At 41.6% G+C, this 24,341-nt stretch overlaps 1 protein-coding gene across 1 annotated transcript in view; it reads left to right on the top strand.

The window, feature by feature from the left end:
- The window catches only part of ptprn2 (protein tyrosine phosphatase receptor type N2), a 177,143-nt gene extending 172,723 nt beyond the window's left edge, over positions 1-4,420 (top strand). The window contains 2 exon segments of the mRNA XM_031584363.1: positions 887-960; positions 3,292-4,420. Coding sequence (XP_031440223.1) covers positions 887-960; positions 3,292-3,363 — 146 coding nt within the window. The 3' untranslated portion in view covers positions 3,364-4,420.
- Positions 4,421-24,341: the final 19,921 nt, after the last annotated feature.

Genomic DNA, 24,341 nt, shown 5'->3' with positions numbered 1-24,341 from the left:
TTTGAGTTGGGAACCCAGCTGCACTCTGCTTCTTTTCCGAAAAAAAAAGAGAAAGAAAAAAAGGTCTGTAAGGATTCTAGCTTTTTCTCTCACTCTCTCTCTCGCTCGCCCTCTCTCCATCCGTTCTCTCTGAGAAGGGGGTCTCTATTCTTTCAGGGAACGAGTGAATCTAAAATGAGCCCTTGTGAGCTTTGCCCCCCCCCCCCCCCCCCCCACCCCCAGTAGTTTCTGGTTTATGAGTGAGCCCAACAATAGTCCAGTTGTTAAAGTCATTCAAGCTAAAGGTGAATGGAGAAGGTCTTTTTTTTCCGAATCGTGAGTTTATATCACTTTTGTGTGATTTGGTCTCTTTGTCACTCCACCATAACGGCAGTTGGGTGAATAACAAAGTTCCTGGACAAGCCTTGTAGGGAAAAAATGAGCGTAGCTGAGGTTCACTCAATACGAGTCCCGCACAGACAATAAAAGCCCACATGCGAGTGTTGTTCCCACAAAACCATATTTGCCCGCCCGGGTCAAGATTACGCACAGATGCACTCAGGTTTGTTTGGAAGAAAAGAACCATTAATAACTGCTTCAGCACTAGACATGAAGTCCCCTCTGATATCGCGTGTCTTCATGTACCAACCTGCTTTGGGTACCTGAGAGTGTAGCATTCCATTTAAAAAAGGCTACAAGGTTCTTTGCCAGACCTTCTGAAGCGATGAATGCAATAATTTTCAATCACTGCATGCTTCTAGTGGGTTTGTGATACCCAAACAGAGTAAGAGAGGGGAGAGGGAGAGAGAGAAAGTGAAAGAGAGAAGGAGAGGGAGAGAGAGATTGACAGATGCATGCAGGATTACAGGGTTTCTTTGAACTCAGTCCAATTTGCGGTCTGTTGCAGGTGCTAAAGAGATTGATATTGCTGCTACCCTGGAGCACTTGAGAGACCAGAGACCCGGCATGGTGCAGACAAAGGTAAGGCCCTTCAGTTTGCCTGGGGCTCTGAGTGAAAAGGGTGGGAGGGAGGGATGGAGGGAGGGAGGAAGGGAGGGATGGAGGGAGAGGTAATGTGTGTGCGTCATCTCATCTTGCCCATAGAGGGATTTGTCTTAAATACTTCAGAAATGGTGAAGGCAGTGCCAAGACAAGACTGACTTTGCAGACAGAGGGAGTTGTTTCAGGGGCTTCTTTTGTTGTTCTTATCCTTCAAGAGAGGGAGAGTGAGGGGAAAAATGTTATTTGGGGTCTATGAAAGGGATTACAGACAGGCCCTAAATAGACCACTGGGTGGCTTGCCGAGTAGGAAAACATTATCTACCTACATTACCAACCCCACTCACCCGCCTACACATCTGAAGGTGCTCACCTCAAGACTCAACCTGTACACGTACTGGTCTCTTAGTTCATTAAACCGAGCGTGGAGCTTCAGTTTTAATCACTTTCCCACACCGTTTCCTAACCCGTGTAGGGCTAGCACACTTGCGCTAGCATAATTAAGGATATGAAATCAATTTGTAATCTTGGCACCACATAGTCAATACGTTGCCACATTTAAATTAAAGGTAGCATTGATTTTAGTTACCTGGACAATTTTATTAAATCCTCCTATATGGAGCTACACTCAGTTGAGAGGCTTTCAAGGTGGACAGCGAGGATTTGTCGCCACGGCCTTGTAAAATGAATGGATCATCTTGCCATCACACGTGGACATAAAAGCGATTGGGACAAAGCCAATAGAAATCGAGCGGTGGACTGGTTAGCGCACGCAGGTTCTCCTCTTTAGGTTCCTGTTAGAGTTTGTTTGTAAAAGGTCTGTGACGATGCCAATCTCCACAGGGTGCTGTTTATTTATTTATATATTTGCGGTACTTTCCTCGCTCTTTTTTTTCTTTTCTCAAAGTAGCCTATCTAATTCATTTATTCAGACGTGTGACAAATTTCAAATATCTGATTACGAGGCGACGGGGGTGCTCTCTGGAGAATTTGTTTTGATGGGTTTAAACAAACCATGTGTGCGTTTCGCTGCATACCAATGATGAGCACTGGAGCTTTCAGAGTCATTTAAAGCTCCGCGTTAAGAGTGAGTGCGGAAATGTCAATTACGGCACATCCTTGGGCAAAATTAGTCTGCAAGGCTTCCACGCCATTCATGTTTGTCCAAGCTACCGCAGCATCACTCAGTTGTATTAAAGCACTGGTCTTAGCCACACCTCTCTAATCAAACATTTGTGTTTTTACGAGTGAATTATGGGTTCTGGACTAACATTTCTTTGCTAGGCGACTGTTGAAGATCCAAATCAAATAAAGGAAGAGAAATTATTTTATATCCAGCTCATACGTTGTAGAGAATGCTGCTGTGGTGAAAAGAAAATCCAAGGATTCAGAATTTCGACAGTTTCATAAAACGATGAATGTTTTCATTTAATACGACTATGCCCTTCGACTGCTAACTGTTGTTGAAATAATCTGCCGATATTTCTGATAAGTGTACTTCTGAGGGGGAAACAACATTGCTGATAATTATCTCTTTACAGCTCTGTCTGATGTTTGACTCCCTCTAGTGGTGGTAACCTAACACATGCTGTCTGTTTGTCACACCTTCAAGCAACCTTGGAGAAAAAATCTAATGTAGTTATTTTGGCAGATCCTGTTAACATGCATTTTGGTCTGTTTTACTGCGGGTGGGAGTTGTTGAGTAGAGGAAAAATGATGACAGCATTCTGACCTTAATAACTGTATTGTGAATCAAGAAGAATCAAGACAAACTTACGTCTTGAGGGTATTTCTGAGGTTCTTTCCTCATCTTAAGCCTCTCTGCTCTGAAACACCCACCAGTGTGAGCTTTATTTCATGGCCAGCGGAGGGGTGGAATTTCAAACATTAGTTTTGGGGTCGGTCTTCAGACAAGAGATCGATATGGGATAGTGCCCTGGAGGGAAATAAAGTGAGTCACTTTCAGCCTTGAGTCTGAGTCTGAGTCAGGTGCTTATTTAAAGACAGGCAGATCTCACACATTGTGAAGAGCATAGATGCATACATACACACACACAAACACACACAGAGGAAAACCAGCCTCCTGAATTGGTTCCCCAAGGCACACACATTCATGTACACACAAACACAGATGTGTACACACCCACGCACCTGCAAACACACACACACACACACACACACACACTTGAAGGACTTTCACCTACTAGAAACACCTCAGCTGGGGGGGGGCATTGTTTGCTTTATATTGCAAAGCAAATGATTGCATTGTCATTTGAAATCATTTTTTTCTCCTTTTCTCTCTCTCTCCTTCAGGAGCAGTTTGAGTTTGCGCTGACAGCAGTGGCTGAAGAGGTGAACGCCATCCTCAAAGCGCTTCCACAGTGAGGGTCATGAGCAGTCACTCTTCAGACTGGCAGCTGTCCTCTCTAGACACTTCTCTCTCTCCCTCTCTCTCTCCCTCTGAATCTCTCTAAGCCTCTCACTCCCTCTCTCTCCTTGCTCGCACTCGTTCTCAAGAGGACTGTACCCTCCCCTCCTCTCCTGTCTTTCACTCCTTTTGAAGATGGATGCACCTGCCCTTTTCCTTCATCTCTGTCTCTCTCATTTTCTCCCCTCCTCCCCATGTCTTCCCCTGCCTTTTTCATCTCTCTTTGTATAAACAAAATGCATCCTCCACTTTCCCTCTCTCTTTTCACTGTACTATAGCGGCTATCCCTCTTCTCCTCTTCTAACCTCCAACACTTTTTGTGAACGTGTGACTCTGTGAGCATATTCATAAATGTGTTGTGTTCTAATAGAAAATGTTTTTAGAACAAAACCTTCCTGTGGTGGTAGAAATGAAAAAAAAAAAAGATATCTATAAAGAGCCTCTCCCCCTTTACTCCTGCAACCTGAGTAAAAATGATACACTATAACCAACCTCAGAGAAATGATTTAGATGTGTGAATGTTGTAAGGAAAGTCTGATATTCTTTCTCTTACTCTCTGTCTTGCTCTCTTTGAACTGAGGTTCCTAGACTTGAGTTGATGCAAGTAGAAAATCTCATGACATGCAGCATTGGTATATGACACATCCCATAAAGAACCATGTATCAGTGTTTATACTAATCTCATTTATTTCTGTGCAATGGATCAATATAGCAGCCACTGCCTCAATGTGAATATCAATGTGACAAATCTGGATACATGAATGGTGACAAGCAATATCAAACATATTACCCATGGAGATTGCCAGACGGTGAAAAGTTTAATTGTGGCATATTGGTTGTGTCCACACAAATCTTGTGATTGTGTAATTTAGACTGATAACTCAAGCGTATACCATGAATATGAAATAATTAATCTTGTATTGCCATCTGATATGTTCTGTAAATTGTAAAATATATTTTTGTGTGTAAATGATATGCCTATCATGTTAGTAATAAAGCTCTATTTAAACTGGCTCTTTTCTCAAGCATTGGGGGTTGTTTTCTAACTGGCATTTCCTGTTGATGTGGCTTTGGACTGGAGCAGTTTGACATGAATACTGTGCTCAGTATGTAAATTATACTTTATATATTACTGATAGTAGAAACATTTTGGGCATTTTACATTTTGCATTTTACACGTAAAGGCTGCAACATATAGGGCTATTACACGTAGAAAGTAAAGCTCTGGTGAACTCATCATCACTTACTAGTTCTGTTTCTCTCTCTCTGTCTCTGTCCCTGTCCCTCTCTCTCTCTCTCTCTCTCTCTCTCTCTCTCAAAGACATACACACTAAATCAGTGGAGGTAGGTCATGAGTTCCATCAGTTGATTCATTCAGAAGCATCAAGTCAATGCTGGAACATCTTTTAGCCACATCTCCAGGACTGAGGGATCATTACTGTCTCACATCACCGCCTGTGTCACCTCACAGTCACTACTGATGTAGTAGCAAAAGAATTACAAATAATGACTCCGTACTTCCTTGCTCATCATTTGTGGAAAATTGGAGACATAATTGTTGAAAACTTGTTGAATAAACTTGAAATGCTAAAAGAGGACTGTTGCTTTCTAATATAATTTATTTACCTGGCACATTGAACATTCGATAATAACAATATTAACAAGGACATGAACATGACAGGAAAAAAATCCATTCCAAGACATATCCACAACAGCTAAGATTGCTCCATTACTGCAACTTAACAGTGAGTACAAACTTATTAACTAATTAATATTAACTGACACATCCAGCCCATCTGTCCACACAAGCTGGCTCCCTCTCTCTCAATCTCTCCCAGGCTCGGGGCAAAACACCAAATGTGGCTATTTCCTTGCGGCGAGGGTATTATTGACAGTCCTAATGAGTGTCTTAATTCATAATTTGCCTGAGATTTTCGGAAGACTAGCCATACACACAATCCTAAAGCTAACATTAAGCACAAACCTCGCGCTGCTCATTATGCAGCCTCCTCTTGCATATAAGCCTACATGCTAATGAGCTGATGAATAACTGTATGGAAACCATGATTACGCTTGTTTAATTGGTTATCACCTGAGCGATATAAGTTTATTAGGGATACAATTATCGATGGTAATTGCTTCCTTCAGTACCTAGTGCACTCTGCAACACAATCCTGTCACCTCCCATTCGCCAGAATTAATATAACCACAATATCTGCTCAGAATAGCTTACACAATTAATTATTGATTTCCACTGTGATTGGTCTACCTCAAGCTGAGTTTTAATTAACAAAGTGTAGAATTACCATTTTGGTTCTTGTTTTTTTATCTTCTCCACCCCATCATTAAAGTTATCCCTGGAAAGCCGCCGTCGTCATGTAGGCATTGCACTTCCGCCCCATCAGTGTCGTGGGTAGCTGTGCAATGGTTTGACGCATGCCCAGGCCTCACGCTGATTGATGGCAGCATTGGATGTGGATTGTGACCCCCAGCACCCAAATATTTAGATTGAAATTAGCTGATATTCAAGATGGCGCCGCGAATGGCTGCCACGGTGGTGCGCTCTCTCGTGCTTTTTATGTTTTTGTTTACCGTTGCACTGTTTGTTTTGTATTGTGTTGTAATGTATATTTTGTGTAAGCACACTGAGAGCCACTTTACCAAGTCAAATTCCTTGTTTGTGAAAACTTACTTGGCCAATAAAACCTGATTCTGATTCTGATAATAATATTGACTATGTATGACTATGTCTATTCCCACCTCTCTGGAAGAAAGTCTGAAACCAAATCTGCACTATTTTCTACATTAACCTTCTTTATTAAGACATAATGGGCATAGCCAGATTAATGGCAAGTGATGAAACATCAGTTGATGACACTGTCAAACTATTGACTATCAAAGTGAAACAGGCCTGTAAGAATAGAACCAAAATATCAATAATGTCTTTTGGAGTGTGCATATGACAAATTCCTGGAACCAACAGTATGTCAATATGGAAGCACCCCAACATTGACCGCAGATGCAGACACTGAGTAAGAGAAGTGGCTACTACAGCTTTGGCTCCACAGATCAAGTGGCCAGTCCACTTCTATCCAGACGTCGCTAGCCAGGCCGCAGTCCCAGAAATGAATTCATCTGAAAGAATTAAAGAGTGAGAGGGGAAAGAGTCCCTTTTTGCGTGGAGCTTCTCATACATTTCAGGCTGAAAGTTGAGATTAGAGTCCTCGAGAGGGCGATTCAATCATCAGTCTGGGCACCAAGAAAAAAAAACCTCCCTGAAAAACCCAATTATTCTCAGATAATATGCCTAAGTCCCTCTGACAATTGCAGCCTCTGCTTCTCTGCTCTGAGAGAGGACCGTCTCAGCCTGAGATCACTTTAATGGCACTTAAAACACTGTCACAATCTACCCTATAAGGACATCGCATCTCCTAAACTCTATCCAAAAACCAACGAGTCCATCTATGGCACACAGAAAGACAGATGGAGATAGAGACAGTGAACAAATCTTCCTATGCAAAACCTGCATAAACTTTCTCACAGTCTGAACCCTGACAAGTACGAATCAATGCTGGCAGACTCACACAGATTAAGTTAAAACTTTTTTGGTTCATCAGTAAATGTATCAAGGCTCGCCAATGAACATGTCTACAGTGAATACCCATGCCTGCCTATAACTCTTCTCTTCATTAGTAGTCCAGAGGTCGGTTGAGTAAGTGTTATGAATTGGTGGGAAATTCCATTAATAATTTAGGCGAGGGGGCTCCAGGGTATAGAAAGCCCCCCTGAAGATACCATTAAGGAGTCTACAAAAGTAATTGATATTGTAAATTAAACCAAGGCCCAATGAATGATGGAGGAGACAGGGAAAAAATTCCCACCATATCAGGGAAGGAGTGGAGCTGACGAGAAAGCCATCAATGGCCCTGTAATGTATAAAAGCCCGCCCTCGCTTCAGGAGAGGATTGGAAAAACAACATTTTCTGAGAGACAGCAGGCCCTAATTTGATAGATGCGCACCGTGGGTTATTACGTGCAACAAAGAAAAGCTAGTGCAAAGCTATTTTGATTACTAGGGCACATTCATTTGATAATTTCATAACATGCGCGCAGACCTAAGCGCCTTTGTGGGCGGACTGACGCCTCATTTGGGTGTGTCTGATCAAAAAGGTAGGCGTTGCATGGAAATTGTTTTGAGGAAACCATTCTGCCACTTCCGCCATTGAAATGTATACTACCTCTTGGTTTTGTGTCTGGCAGGCACATTTAATCAAATGTCTACACAGTTTGATAGCATAACATTGACCACTCAGTTACTAAATTGACAAATCATTTAACTCAACAAAATATGTTACCAAATAGGTACGTAGGCTATGCAACTACGCTCAACATCACATAGAGAGTGAATCCGAACAGTGGTCCGAACAGCTTCTGTTCGGGCATAGTTTCGGAGCAATGCCAGACTGAACTTCCCAACCTCAAATGTTGTGGGCGGGGCTAAGTTCGTGCTGGCACCCAGGCTAGTTTTAATATGCCATGGAACTAAATTGAAAATAAACATGGAGTCAAAAGTTTCAAGCACATGACTCCATTGGAGAGCAGCCTTTACCACTGCCTCATGACTGATGTGCAGATGGGATGCTACACATCAGCTTCAAGTAGTGCCTAGCGACAGTGGTCATGATTAGCGACAGTGTTCATGATTATTTTCAGTTGAACTTGACAAACTCTCCCCGTGCTGTCCTCAATGGTCTTGGTGACTCGCCCCATGATCCAGGAACTTCTGGGAGCTGAATCGTCACCAACAGCAACATTGCACCCTGGGTGCAACCACTTCCAAAACAAATCCACCAGATACTGGACTTGGAGAGTCTGGAGTAGATATCCATCTCATTAAAAACACCTGGTGGAGACTTGTGAAGATTTGATCACACCCACTTGATCCCTTGTAGCAACAAGCCTATGTAAGACATTAATACAGGAGGAGTAATACAGGTGAAGTTGCTCTTCCAAAGCTATGTGGCTTGACAACATTTCACTTCAAACTCAGGTCTCAACTCAAACACAGGCCTGCTACCCATTGTTCCAACTGCATCATCCCACCCATGCTTCGTCACACACAATTCCTGCAGTATTCCTTTCACAGGGAGGATTATGGGGGAAAGAATCCCTAGTAGGTCGTAGAAAGAGCTGACCATGGACAGTATACCTTGGCTTGTCAGAACCTTCCTTTGAATAGGAACACTGAACTTCAGAACATCTGACAACACACCACTGCATTCCTAAGGCCCTTTCAAGGGGGAGTAAGTCTTTCTCCAAATCCAAATCTTTGACCTTTTTCATCCTCAGGCACCGATGCAAGCACTATATGACTATTAAAGATCCATTTGGTCACTCTGAACCATCCTGCAGTGCACAGAGATCTTATCTCCAGTATAAGTGCAAATGCCTGATCCTCAGACTCAACTGATTTTAAGCAGTGCCACATCAAATTTTCACAGCACCATCCTAGCTGCCTCTGAACTAAACTGCTCTTGATGGTTCTCTGCACGATGCCTGAGTGCATAGTTTGCACAACTGGTGATAAGGTAGCACCAGATAAGTACACAGCCCTCCTGTATTCCTCCAACTTCTGCCTGTAGTCCCCCTGTGGCCTCAGCATCTCTGTCAGGAACTCTAACTTGATGGAATATACACCTCTTATGTCAGACATTAAGGCAACTGGTTCCTACTTGAACCTCAACAGCACACTGACCAAGGAGATTGTTAGGTCTGGAGTTCAAAAAGATTTCCTAGAACTTTGCTGCACAATTGAAGACCACTCTGATCCTTTGTTTGGGAAGGTGGAAGATTCCATGATCTGGAGCGTTTCATATTCTGCCTTCGTCTTCATTTTTGTGGATATCGTCATTGGGAGTTTTCAGGATGTAATTCACGAACTTCAAATAGTCTTCATTCCTGATGAATTTCCTTCTCAAATGCTCTGCCCTTTGCACTGCAACCACGCAGTTGTTTGGAAATTTCAACTCTACCACCTTAAATGGGAGTCTAATGCTATCTCTGTCTTGGAATACTTTATTTCAAGCCTTCAAGTGATAAATAAACATTCAGCAACTGCCCTTTCCAATTTCCTTGCCTCACGTGAGTTTTTGTCGTATTTTCTGGGCCTTTGAAAAGCCTCTGATATGGTTAGCTGTGTATGTGTTTGCCAACATTGCTCTTGTCTCTCCTGGTCTGTCTGATGCTTCGTTAAATTGGAAGAGTTTCCTCCTTTTGTCTGAAAGGTTCGATGGCACTATTTACTATTCACGACTAACTGTTTTTCTTTTCAATAAGTTGAGGGGGAGCTGTCGCTGTAGCTGCACTTGTCACCATCATCCACATGTTCCTCCATGCTGGTAGGCATTCTTCTTTTTGCTTTGGTATTTAACAGTAGACAAGAACACTTGTAGGGCCCAGGTGGAAAAATCCCAAAGTTTTCCTTCAAGGCATTAAGCTCTTTCATCTTTTGGCAAAGAACTCCAAAGCTAACTTTCCTAGCTCTTATTCGCTGGTTAAGCTTTCCCGCTTGAGCTTTAGCAGTTGGCTTTGGTGTCCTCTTAGAACATTTACTTCATTTCCATCCACTGTAACTCCTTACAGAGGGCTTGACATTATCGATTGCCCTCAGCAACCAAATTTAGACAAGTGGGAACCATTTCATTAGCCCTGGTTGCTCCCTGTGGCAACTGCATTTTCACAGTATTTTATGATATTTATGAATAAAATAAAATACATTCCTCTGTGACACATCACATCAAGTCCCACTGCACTGCATTTTTTGCTATTGTGAAAACGTATACAACAGTTTGATTAATTATAATGGCCCAAAACTTTGGTTCAAACTCAGACTTGGACTCAACATTTATTGACATTTATTAACAGTTTATTGCAGTATATTGGATGAAGTCATGTGCTTCATTCAGTATATGCACTATGCCATTTATCACAAACAACTAGTAACTTTAGCCGGACAGGAGGTAACATCTTTGGCCTGTTCCACACTGGCTGCATTGCGTGTGCATTGCGGCTACGTTAGTTGTGGATATTCATTTTGGTGCCCATGTTAACAGGTTAGATCAGGGGTTCTCAAACTTTTGCAAGCTGGGCCCCCCCTAAGCTGGTTAGGGGTAGTTGGGGCCCCCCCATCCGCCCGCGGGCCGCCGCCACCGGCGCCCTCAACTACACCACCATATATAGATAGATAGATAGATAGATAGATAGATAGATAGCGTATTGTTATTGATAGGCCTGACATGTCAAGGTTAGGCTATTGTTATTGTTAGGCCCATACAGACAATTATTATAACTATTTATTATTATTATTGTTATTATTATTATCAGTAATAGTAGGCCTATTATTAGGCTATTCATTATTATCACCATCATTATGTTATTATTATTATAATGAATGATTATCGACCAATTATTATTATTGTATTATTATTATTATCATAATAATAATACGTGTTATTATTGCTATCATTAGGATACTGTTATTATTATGGGCCTCTTGTGATCTTTACAAAAAAAAATCCTACAGGTCTGTCAATGTGAGACATGAGCCTGCTTTGCACTGCAAAGGTCCTCAAATCTTGGGGCAATGTTTGACAAATAAATCATCAGGTCATCCTCGATCTGTGCGCGGTTGCGGTATTTAGTTTTGAGCGCAGTCTTGAAAAGCCTATCTCGCACAAATATGTCGACGCGAAAAGGAGGAGCATTTTTAAGGCTATGTCGCAAAGCTGATCATTGCTACCCCGAATGACGAAAGAGGGGAGATGCTTAAGTCTACTGTCACTCTACAGCTGCTCTTTCATGTCTAGTGACAGCTCATCTGCTGAGCAGAGAAATGGATCCCGAACTCAGGCGAATGAACGGTAGTCCTCTTTGAAATAGGACCCAAACTGATTTCTGATATTCGGCGTGATACAGTGTCATTTGACATAGGAGCTAAACTCAGCACAATACCTATCATTATTCTACACGTCTTGCGTGGCCGGCTAAATCAGTGTTTCGGCAATTGTATGGGGTTTGCCAAGCTCAATTCTATGAGCAACTACATAAGATGCCTCCAGACACTACTTGGAGACAGTGCTATGCTTGGACATGGTGGTTCGTTGTTGCTGGAGGCCATCACGTTTATGTTTAAAGAAGTCCACAGGCTTCTCTTTCTGACTTTTACGAATCAGAAACTTGTCCATGTTGTGTTTGTTTGCTGATACAGTGTGTGTGAAGTTAATAAAGTTATAATTTCAACGTCGTGTTCTTGTATGTGTGGTTGTGAACGATTTGCACACGAATAATGGATAAGGCTGTGCTAGGCAATGATTCCTAACAAAACGAACTGTACACAATGTAAACAGGGACAGCACAAAATAGTATTCAAGTGCTGGTGTTTTATTTGTTGCAACACGGTGGATGATCAAAAAATGTAAAGGTAGGCTAGGTGTTAAGGAGAAAAGGGCTAGCTGTAGTTGGAAAAGGTAGCTAGCTAGGCTAGCTCTCGGGGCTACGAGCTTTTTTTAAAGATTGTGGAGCAAATTACTCCTTAGAATAGGCTACGAATAGACCTACTGCACGTGCAATAAGGTATTACTAAGGAAGGAGTGAGTCTTTAAAAATACTGTTTATAAAGCAATGAATATCTGAATGATAGAGGAAACAAGAGAAATTGAACAAACTCTGCAGTGTCGTCTCAGGGTGAGCGCTTACCATGCCTGCGTTTTTTTTATACTCGGAAGCGGAGGTGCAACTCGAGTTGAAATGATAAGACTCCGTTTTGATTGGTGGATCAGGAGCAAAACAGTATTTGATTTGTTTGGGTCAGTCCAGCCCCTTGCATTTCGCCACTGAGGGAGCTTTCACTAACCAGTGACAGGTCGGCGTTTTTTTTTTTTTTTCTCCGTCTGTGACATCGCGCCCCCCCTGGAGAGTGTTCGCACCCGCCCAGGGGGGCGCGCCCCCCACTTTGAGAACCACTGGGTTAGATCATGCACACTGCCTGCATAAGGGCCGAAACACACCAAACGCGTTTTAAAAAACGGGACGCTAGCAAATGCATTGTTTCCTATGGTACGGCGCCTTTTCTCCGCCACGCGTTGCGTCTTTCTGGCGTTATTTAGATGCGCTTAAAAGTTGAACTATTCTCAACTTTCCAGCGCAAGGCGCGGAGGCGCACCGCTCATCAATGTCACACTCGGCCCAGGCAGGTTGCGCACGCAGCTCCGCTTCCTAGGCGCCGGGCAAAACAGCCTGGTGATCCTGCGAATGTTTTGCCCGCCGCACTTTGCCAAGGCGTTTTTGAAGCGTCTGCCGTTTTAAAAACGCGTTTGGTGTGTTTCAGCCCTAAGACGTGCGTCGCTGGCACACATACACACACTCTAACAACTCAGAATAACAACTCAGAATAAAGGCCACCAGTTGGATTTGGCAACCAAAAGCTCATGTCAGCTTGGTAAACACTATTTAAAGTTAGTGTTAAACCATGTACAATGTCCTTTAAGACCAAAGCAATTGCATTGATGCTTCACACAAGGACTTTGTTCTATTGGCAAGTTCAATTAGCTTGTTAATGCAGCAAAACTAGTATTTACGATGGCTGCTAGGCTAAGCGCATAGCATTATGTGAAACAGCTGAGTCAACCTGTCCCGTGGCTTCGTCTTAAATTTAAATTATTCCGTAAAGCCATCCTCCAATATCAACAAACTCAAATTCAAATACTTGCATGTAGATGACTGACTTCCATTTCTCAGGGCATCCACAGCCTTGCCATCGTCCATGTGAGGCTCTTTTCTGACTACTTGTAGAGCTGGCTTTTCAGGCAAACCATTTCCATTATTATTTTTTAACAAACAGTTTTTTCAAAACTGTGACTGCAGTCAGAAAAGGTTTAAAGGAAATTCAAATAATCTTTAAAATGGTTCTTACAATTACAGAGAGATGAACCAAGGAATTTCCTTTGCTTTCCTTCATTTTTCACCATCACACCTCCTTTCGCTGTCCTGCTTGCTGGTCACCTGGAAATGAAGGGTAGGGAATTAAGTTAGACGCCGAAACAAGTCATCTGAAGTTTCTAATATTTGAATCTTTACTTGGCTTATTCACCATTTGGGATAATTCACTTTCCACTAGATATGAAATATTAGCCTACATGTGTTTCATTGATGTCTTTGCTGTGTCCTGTTCCCTGAAAATTATCAAATTATCACTCCATTTAAAGGATTGTCATTGTATAATCAAAAGGCTACTCTTCTCTCATTCTTCTGTTGGAGTGTGGCAGGGACAGCCAGGGTTGCCATTAGACTGTGAGTATTTTGTTATTTTGTGAGAAATAGGCTTAATTTGAAGACAACCTTGCTGTTTTTGGTTCATCGATTGATAAGCGCATATGTAGCGTGTTCTTTTCTCCAGGTCATAAGCGGTAACAGGATGTTTAATAAGACTCCCCATCCATACACTTACCTTCACTTCACTTACCTTTTCACTATATTCTACATAAGTCATTTCCCTATCTTATGTAGCCTGCTTTCATGTGTGTTTATTAGGCCCATATGCCTATATGTTAAAATATGTGAATAGGCCTACCATAGCAATGCTTACACTTTGGTCTGAAATGTGCTGGGCTTATATCAATTCAACACATTTTTTTTTTTTTTTTTTTTTTTTTTGAAGAGGCTGAAAGGGAGTAAAACACTGCCTTTGTTTATTCTTTTGTAAAAAAACAAAAAACAAAAAAAAAAGCAATTTATATCGTATCACTTCTGTTATGTTAATTTGTTGTTATAATTATTGTTATATTTTGTAAGAAAATAATTGAAATGACAAAATTAACAAGTAAATACATTAAACGTATGAAAGTAAAGAGAGCTTTTTTACTACGTATTTGTTTCTCAGAAAAACACAAACACTTCAAGTTGCAGTCTGAGATTCAGCTTCGGTTTTGTGAAAGAATGTTGATATAACAGTTAGCGCTATTGATATCTGAAGTTGATTTCACCAAGTTGCCAAGGTGAGTACATTTTTAACACTTTTACACGCCAGTTTCAAGACACCCCAGTGGAACATTATGACGTACCAGTTCCACCTAGAGTTCACCTGTGGAAAATGAATTATTTCCAAAGGAAACTGTCATGGAATACAGGGTACAGTATTTGATACCAGGAGGTGATTTGTTTCATTCAGCATCTTAGCGGGCTTCAGAACAAGATGTATGAGACATAAACAGGAGTTTCACTTCCTAACTGTAGCATCTGCTCACACAGCCCTTTCTTTTAGAGCATGCTATGTGACACACAACAGTCATTTTTTTCTGTGGTCACCAGTGCATTTTAGTAGCCATGATGCCAAACTCTGATAAATAATAATAACAACAACAACAATGAAAATGAGCCCCCAGACCCAAATTGCATCGCCAGGTCCATGTTTGTAAGTTAGTATTCATATGCATCACTCTGTTGCCATCATTCTTATTTGTTACAATTACAGTATTATAGACTTGCAGTCGTGCATTTTTTAATTTGGACAGAGTTTTTTTTTTTTTTTTTTTTTTTTTTAAACAATGTATTTATTGTTTTTCAGTTTGCAAGTCATGTCAAATTGAATAACAACAGAACAATACACAGCAAACATTTTCACCCTGTTCCCCCACCCATAATAATAGAGTAACTAAATAATAGTTAAATTAAAAACAGATAATAAAAAGAAAATAAAAAGAAACATAAAAGCATACTTTTACACACTGAATAATGGGTGTTTTTTGTTGTTGTTTTTCCTACTAGTCAATGTAAATAATCAGATAGTTGTCCTACTCCCCCAGAGCCTGTTCTTGCTGGAGCAAGTTACCAACATTAGTATTATGCCTTAAGAAGTACCTAAAAGGTCCCCAGGTATTATCAAAAACATTTTGTTTACGTCTAACAATATACGTTATCTTTTCCATTGACATGTTTGAGGCCATTTCTTTAACCCACATACCAATTCTTGGGCCATCAACACTTTTCCAATTAAGAGCAATTATACGTTTAGCTTGTAATATACACATATCTATGAATCTGAACTCTTTGCTTTGTAGAAGTGGTATGGTAGGATATAAACCAAGAATAAAAAGCTTGGGATTCAATGGTAATTTCTTTGATAAAATTTGATCAATCATATTAACAACATCTTGCCAGAAGGTTTTCACTTTCCCACATTCCCATATACAGTGAAACAGTGTCCCCCTTGCCTCATCACACTTAATACAGGTATCAGGAATATTATCATTAAACTTATGCAATTTCACAGGAGTTATATATGTACGCATCAGCCATTTATACTGTAGGAGTTTTAGGTTGCTGCTGACTGACTGCCTCTGTGCCTCTTTACAAGCCTCTCTCCAGTCTTCTAAAGATATTTCCTCCTCTATATCTTCATTCCATAATCTCAGTTTTGATTCTGATGATTCAATAGATCCAGACACAAACAAGTCATACAGAGTTGAAATTAAACCTTTGCCATAACAGTGTCTAGTGACTGCTACTTCTAATGCAGAAATGGTCGGTATATCTAATGAATGGTTTTGAGATGAAGATATAAAACTCCTAAGCTGAAGATATCTGAAAAAGTTATTATTTGGAATGTCATATTTGGTAGATATTTCCGCAAAAGACATAAACACTTCATCCTCCTCCCTGTACATGTCTTGTACTTTCCCTAACCCCTTTTCAGCCCATAGTTTAAATCCTCTATCCTTTAGCCCTGGTTCAAAGTTGGCATTACCCCAAATAGGACTGAAGCGTGAATGGGACAAATTTATATTCAAATATTTGCAAGAGTCGAACCAAACATCAATCATATTCAATATAATAGGGTTGTCTGTATTTTTCTTCAGATATTTACGGCCTGCTGAGTACAAGTACAGGTGCAATGGTAAACTCGGTTTAACAGAGCAGGATTCCAAATCAATCCAAGCAGGGGGATTTCCGGAAGAGAAGTAAAACATGATCGACCGCAATTGAGCTGCCCAGTAATACCATTGGATATTTGGGCATTTAAGGCCTCCTCGGTCATATGGTAGATAAAGTAAAGATAGACGTAATCTGGGACGTTTATTTTGCCAAATAAAGTTGGTAAACAGTTTCTTGATTCTTGTGAACAAGGATGAGGGAGGGGGTAGGGGGATATTCTGGAACAAATAAAGACATTTGGGGAGTATATTCATTTTTAGAATATTAATCCTGCCAATCATTGGGATAGGTAAGGATGTCCAACGCTCTATTGAGGAAATACTAGCTTCCAGAATTGGGTCATAGTTTATCTGAGCAATCGTATTCACCTCAGGGACAATTTGTATTCCCAAATATGTAAAATTATCTGTTGACTTGAAAGTAGAAGCATATACAGGACTATTTTTCCTCTCTGTTTCATTAAGTAGCATTATAGATGATTTTGAGTAATTAACTTTATAACCGGCTATTTTTCCAAATGTTTCAATAAGACTTAAGAGCGCTGGGATAGATCTATGTAGATTTTTAATCATTAATATTACATCATCGGCAAAGAGCGCTATCTTATGTTCTAAATGACCCTCTCGAATTCCATAAATATCGCTATGTGACCTCACCGCTATAGCAAATGGTTCAATCGCAAGGATAAAAAGCAATGGCGATAAAGGGCTCCCTTGCGGGCAACTTCGACAGATGTTAAAAGGTTTAGAAACCTTACTATTAGTCAAAACTTCTGCAGTAAGCCCTGTACAAAGCAATCTAACCCATTTAATGAATGTACCTCCAAAGCCAAATTGTTTTAACACCTCAAACAGATAGGGCCATTCAACACGATCGAAAGCCTTCTCTGCATCAAGTGAAAGTAAGGCCGTGTCTGTGGCCTCTCTCTGACTGTATAAAATATTGAGCACTCGTCTGACGTTATGAAAACCCTGTCTCCCTTGAATAAACCCATTTTGGTCTTCCCCCACCACCCTAGGTAGAAGATCCTCCAATCTTCTTGCTAAAATTTTACAAAGTATTTTTGTGTCTGAATTTAGAAGGCTAATTGGACGCATATTTTCACATTTTGTATTTGTTTTCCCTGGCTTTGGAAGTAAAGTGATTAAGGCGCCCCTCATAGATGTGGGGAGAAGACCATTCTCAAAGGATTCCTGAAACATCTCCAAAAGGGGTGATATTAATTTGGTTTGAAATTTTTTATAGATATCTATCGAAATGCCATCTGGGCCGGCCGATGTAGCAGCCTTCATACAGCCAATCGCTTCTGCAATTTCCAATACAGTTACATTTTTATCTAATGCTCTACTTTCTTCTTCCGAAATTTTGGGAATATCAAGGTTGTCTAAGAATTGTGTCTGCGTGTCCAGATTAGGAGAACACTCAGAGCTGTATAATTTCTCATAGAAGACTCTGAAGGTCTCATTAATCTCTGTCGGGTCCACTATAGTTCTACCACTTGGGGCTTCAATACAATTAATAGATCTTTCTGTTTGTTGTTGTTTAATGCGCCATGCTAGAAGTTTTCCGGGCTTTTCCCCCTGATCATAGTAGGACTGTTTGAGTCTCATTAAATCAGCAGCTGCTTTGTTAGCTGCCAATTCATTGTACTGAGATCTAAGCAGTAGCAGTTTTGAATGTACATCCGTAGCTATATGTCTGTTATAGTAGATTTCTGTTTCCAGCTTTTTAATTTCCTCATCTAATGTCTTCATTTCAAGTCGTGTAGCCTTTTTCTTTGAGCTAGTGAAAGAAATGATCTGGCCCCTAATAAAGGCCTTGAAAGCCTCCCATCTTGTACTAGCAGAGGTCTGGGACTTGTTACATTCAAAATACAGGTCTATTTGTTTATCTAAGAAATCTACGAATGTGGGATCCGTAAGCCATCCCGGTTGAAAACGCCATTTTGGGGGATCACTCACTAATTTAGTATCTTCATAGGTCAAGGATACAGCTGCGTGGTCAGAAAGGACTATACTACTATAATGACATTCGTCAATTTTGGAGACAAGTAGTGCTGAAACTAAAAAGTAGTCTATGCGTGAGTGAGTTTTATAAGTGCTAGAATAGCAGGAATACTCTACTGCATTTGGTTTACCATGTCTCCAGATATCCAACAGATTTAATTCCTTCATAAAATGGTGTAACGTCTTTCTCGACTTATTGTGAGTATCATCTAAACCAGTCGACCTGTCTCTTGAAGAGTCTAACGTGCAATTAAAGTCACCAGCTATTATGTATTGTCCAGGGAAATTTGATGCAGTCAAAAATAAACTATCATAGAATTTAGGGTCATCTTCATTGGGACCATAGACATTTATCAGAGTTATGGTTTCAGATAATAACCTGCCCTGGACCATAATATATCTACCTGCAGAGTCCTTAACTACATTTTGTACCCGTAATGGGACAGATTTATGAATTAGTATCATAACCCCTCTAGCATGAGTGGTGTAGGGAGCAGACAACACTTGACCCTGCCATCTTCTTGCTATTTTGGAAACATCCTCACTCAACAGATGTGTTTCTTGTAAAAATACTACTTTTGATTTCAAGGATTTTATCCTGCTCATTACTTGTTTCACCTTTGTAAGTTTGTTCAGACCCCTACAATTCCACGAAGTAAATTTTATCTTACAGCTATCCGACATTAAATCCAATATGTATTAATGTATCCTTAGGAACCATTTTGGTAAAGTACATTGACAAACCACACCCGAAAATAAGAGAACAAATAATAACGTAAAACAAAAAGCCCCCACCCCCACCCCCATACGAACCTGAAGTCCATGCGCTCTGAACCTCCCCTCCCATCCCACACTTTAAGCTAACGATAAAGCGAGTAACTAACTTTTTCTTCCTTCTCTTAAGCTCTAACTAGCTTTCTCATTTTTCCTGAATACTAATCACACATAACATAAGTAATGTAACATTGAACTATGCAACATTTGCAACCTGTAGCCTGGTCACTAGACATATTATAAAGTAAAACCGCCTGAACACATTTAACACAAACCTGAAACCCGCACATGCAGGCTGGAAAACGGAGAAAAGGGCAAAAAGTTCTTAGCCTAGCCACATAAAATCCACGATGCGTTGTAGCCTACGTCCAATAGGGCTAAACCAATGTCAACTCTGTCCAATGTGTGCTCCCAAGTTGACGATAAATGTCACTTCACCTTACCAGTGTTTGGGTGCTTAAACAGTGTCTCTCATCCAAATTTAAATCCATTGTCCACAACAGTAACGTTACATTTTTAACATATGTTAGCCATAACAGCCTAAAGAAGTAATGCTCAGTCCTGTCCGTGTCAAAGGGATAGGCTAAACAAAAACGGAACAATAATAATTTCGTGGAAATGGCTATAAAATAAAGTAAATTTAGTAAGGCTACTGTGTTACTTTCCTGTCGGAACCTTTCAACGGCGAGCCCGACTCAGTCCTTGGTTCAAAGGGATTGAATAAAACGGTCCACCTCTGCCGGAGTTTGAAAGGCGTGGGATCTCTCTTTGTGTGTTACCAGAAGCCGGGCTGGAAAGATGATTCGGTGTTTGTGGATCCCCCTGTCTCGTAGCTTCTTTCGCACCTCATCGTAGTCGCACTGCATCCTGTGCACACCAGCAGAGAGGTCCACATAAAAACGAACCGGCTTATTCTGGTACAAGACCTGTCCCTTGGTTCTAGCTGCCTTCAGTACCCGCTCCCTGTCCTTAAAGTTCAAGAACTTCATGATTAAAGTCCTTGGATGAGCCGTGCGAGAGTCATTGCTTGGCGGAGCGCCTATTCTATGAGCCCGCTCCACCACCAACCCCTCTCGTGGTTCCATGTTCAGAGCCTCCGGTATCCATTTCTCCAAAAATTCAGTTGCATCCTGACCCTCAGTCTTCTCTGGTAGCCCCACCAATCTCACGTTGTTTCGCCGACTTCTGCATTCCAAATCATCAACTTTGTCAGCAAGGCTTTTGACTGTGCTTTCCAGTGTGCTAACTTTGGATGTTAGCTTGTTAACGTCATCCTCCACATCAGAGATCCGTTGTTCGGCATGCTCTATGCGGCCTGTGCAGTCCTGTATCTGTTTTTTTACATCCGCAATTGTTGCTTGCACTCCATCAATTTTTTTATAAAGTCCACTTTTCAAGGACAATATGGCTTTCATGATATCTTGATTGCTATTCTTGTCTGGATCTAATATTTCGTCGTCTGCTTCGTCAAGGTCATCCTCGTTAGCCATACTGTCAATCTGAATGTTGCTAGCCTCCTCGACCTCCAAATGTTCGCCGTCTTGTCGTGCTTTCTTTTTCTCTTTCTTTGCCTTGTCTTTAACATTTTTTCCTGACATTTTAATTATGGATACTCTCATACACGTGTTGCGTGACTTTTGACAATATTTTGATTAGTATTGTAGGATTAAATTACATTCCAGCAGTAGAGCTTAAAATGTGCGACCTCCTAGCACCTCGCCATACCCGGAAGTCCCAATTCAACACATTTAGTCATTCCACAATGACAATGCACTGATGTCTGTTTGACTGTTCGTTGACTGTTCATCTGTTCGAAACAAATTATAAGTGGTTTGTCATCAAAGCATCTGTCTAGAATTCTAGTTCTAATTCTAGTTCTAGTTCGAATTCTAGATAAGACTGGCTCAAAAGACACAAATCCAACAGCACACCCATAATTTACTGTGCCGTTTCACCTGTCGCACAAAGGTTTGCCGCTACTCTGCATAAAAGCAAGTAACAATTCCTCCTCGACTCCCTTTGATGTTGTGCCATTTGCGGACTATCATTATGTCACATGCGAAGCTCACAGCTCATTGCCCTATGAAATTAGGGCCCAGCATCTTCTAACAGGAGCCTAATAAAGGTAGCAGAACACATACCTGATGATCAATATGGTAAGATAAAGGGTATCAGTTGTCCTTGGGAAGGACAGGGAATTTCTGAGAAGGGGACCCTCAAGGGAATTCAATGTAGGGGTATCTGGGATGTCTTCCAGGACTCCCAACGAGAACAGAAGACTCACATGCACTCTCTCTCTCTCTCCCTCTGTGTCTCTCCCTCTCTCTCTCTCTGTCTCCCTCTCTCTTCCCCCTCTCTTTAAGCAGGCTGTAATGAGAGGGAGAAGCAGATTGCTGATGCTCGCTCTCTCATGTCTGTCCAAGGCCTTTGATACCTTTGATGTTCTTTATAGGGAAAAGGAGGGGGAAAATACAAACATGCTTTTAAACGCGATGCTATGGGGCAATTACACCCTTCCTCAGTCTTAGCCTCCGCGCTTCAGTCTGCCATGCTGATGCTGAGTGAATCGAACAACCTCTTGAATAGTAAACTACACACACACACACACACACACACACACACACACACACACACACACACACACGTTTGTGGACTGGCTTATGGCCTCTTTCCATCCCCTTAACCAGCTTTGAGTTGGGGCCAGAGGAGTGCACAGTGTTGGCCTGTTCTACCACACTACCCAGCAGAGTCAAAGCACAGACAATGTCTTTCAATCTGTCTATCTTTCATCTCTGTCTCTTTCTGTCTCTGTCTGTTTCTCTCTATCTATCTGTCGGTCTATCAACCAATTTAGCAATCTAGCTGTCTGGAAAGAAACAGCTAAAAAGTCTGTGAGCTTGCTTCTGAGAAAAACGTTCAGATTACCGTTGCAGATGCAGTCAATTGCATCGACAGAAACATTAATGTAGTCCATACCGGTTTCTAAAAGTTTGATCCGTCATACAAAAAAAGGACTTCATAGGATGTTATAATGAAGAGTTTTTTATCACTATGTAAAAAGCAGTCTTGCATCTCAAAGATGTGGTAGCAAGAGATCTGTGGTTTCAGTGAACAGTCCCACAAACCCGCTTCTCTCTTCAGTTGTCCACTGACGTGTGTGTGCGTGTGTGTGTGTGTGCGTGCATTTCGTACGTTAGTGTGTTGAGTGTTTCCCTGGCTGTCTGTGCAGTGGTGACATTTTACTCCATTTCATCCCCGTTCCATCATTCATGGGATGGAGGTGGGGAGAAGGACTACAGTAAATGGGGGGGGGGGGGGTGTAGCATGAGGGTGGGGGACACTTCTGGCATTTGGTTTACCACTTTCATCAGTGTCGTCGGTGGGGGCGACCAGCGTGACCCCAATATTGCATGCTGTCAGTCATCATGAGCCAGTTTATCAGCACACATCTAATCGGCCCTCTCCGCAGGGACCTGGGCCATTTGCATAGGAAGATTGCATTCTTCTTCCCCTCTCTACTCGGCCGACGGAGGCATCTCCCTTTGCATAATTATTAATGATAAGGGGCGCGCTAACAAAGGTGTCGCTGGGTATTAGAATGGCACATACATTTTAGGTGCTTATAATAATATGGATTTAAATGGGTTTAGAGGGGCTTAGGTCTTCAGACTGGAAGCGGAAAGGGAGAGGCATGAATGAAGTTTGGGGGGAGGGGGGAGGGGGGTGGTGCAGGTCATGTGCGACGGCTCGGACCAGAGAGAGGCTTAGGCGTGATGCAGAGTGGTGTTATCTATGTAAAATGAGCTGTGCTGTTGGCTAAGTATGCCATGTTTGGGCTTGCAGGGAAAATGTCTTGAAAATGACAACATACGACAGTCCCACGAGTCCCATGGTGAATCAGTGCAGAATTATACAGTGCATTGTAAAACTTTGTAGTGAACAATGCTGCTTTTACAATGGCCATTGCACATCGTCATTGGTACCGAGAACCTTTGTACATCATGCGCAGTGGTGTACTGGCCACCTGGCATACAGGGACAAATCCTGCTGAGCCGCTGCATCTGTGAGCCGATGGACCATCTAAACAAAATCTGTATTAAGTTTTTACTGGCCCTATATGGCTCATTACTGGCTCTCTGGCCGGTGCTAGCAGACAAGTCCAGGGCCGAATCTCTTTCCCAGTACACCCCTGATCATGCATATGCTTGCAGACATTTTCATGTTTTTGAGAGGGTTTGAAAGAATGTCTTGTCTTTCCTATGTAAAAGACTTGATGGGAAAAGTTGGTGAATATTCTGAATGATAAAAACATACTGTGTAATGTCATTTTATGGTATGTGTTTACCATATATACTCAGTATAAGCAAATATGTAGACATTTTGTAAAAAAAATATATGACCATAACTTACAATTAGTAGAACTGTATTTAAGCTGCATCCATGAGTCTAAAGCCAGCCACTCAGTCTCTGTGGACAATCACTGGCAGTATAATGAGAATAATGAGCGACTCTGTGAGAAGCTGCGGGGTAGTCTGGCATCACCATAGGATGCCACCTTTCCAGCAGAAGTTTGTGCTAATCTTGGCCCCTGTTAGAGCTGCCCCTGTCAACAGTAAATGTTATGACTAAATTATAAGGTGGGGAACTGCAGACGAGAAGAAAAGGGCCTCAGTCAAATAAGCCCGCTGAGTGAGCTGTGTTAAAAAATGGTTAGTCTGTCCTTGGTCACACACTCACTGGAGAAATTCCGACTACATCTGGAAGTAACATCGACACAAGCTGCTCATCAAGAGAGCTTCACGAGATGGCTCTCCACGGCTGAACAGGTGCACACAAGCAGACTGATCCCCATGTGCTTTGCCATGCTTTGGATGGAGTGGCTGAGAGCTCATCATCACTGGACTCTGCAGCTGTGCAAAGGCATTCTTCAGAGGGATGACTCATGCTTCACCATCTGGCAGGTCAGTGAAGAAATCGAAGTTTGGGAGATGCCAGGAAAAGGCTACCTTCCTGAATACATAGTGCCCACTCTAAGGGTCGCTGGAGAAGGTCAAATCGTCTGGGGCAGAGGAAGCCTTTATACACATTAAAGGAAAGCTTTTGTTCAATTTTAGGTCAAGAACTTGTATTGTCGCGTGTGTGTCCAACTGATGGATCGACTTAAATTT

This window comes from Clupea harengus, chromosome 17 (assembly GCF_900700415.2).
Source record: "Clupea harengus chromosome 17, Ch_v2.0.2, whole genome shotgun sequence".
NCBI classification, from domain to species: Eukaryota; Metazoa; Chordata; class Actinopteri; order Clupeiformes; family Clupeidae; genus Clupea; species Clupea harengus.
The sequence above is the reverse complement of the archived record's forward strand: the minus strand, read 5'-3'. Positions and strand labels throughout refer to the sequence as shown.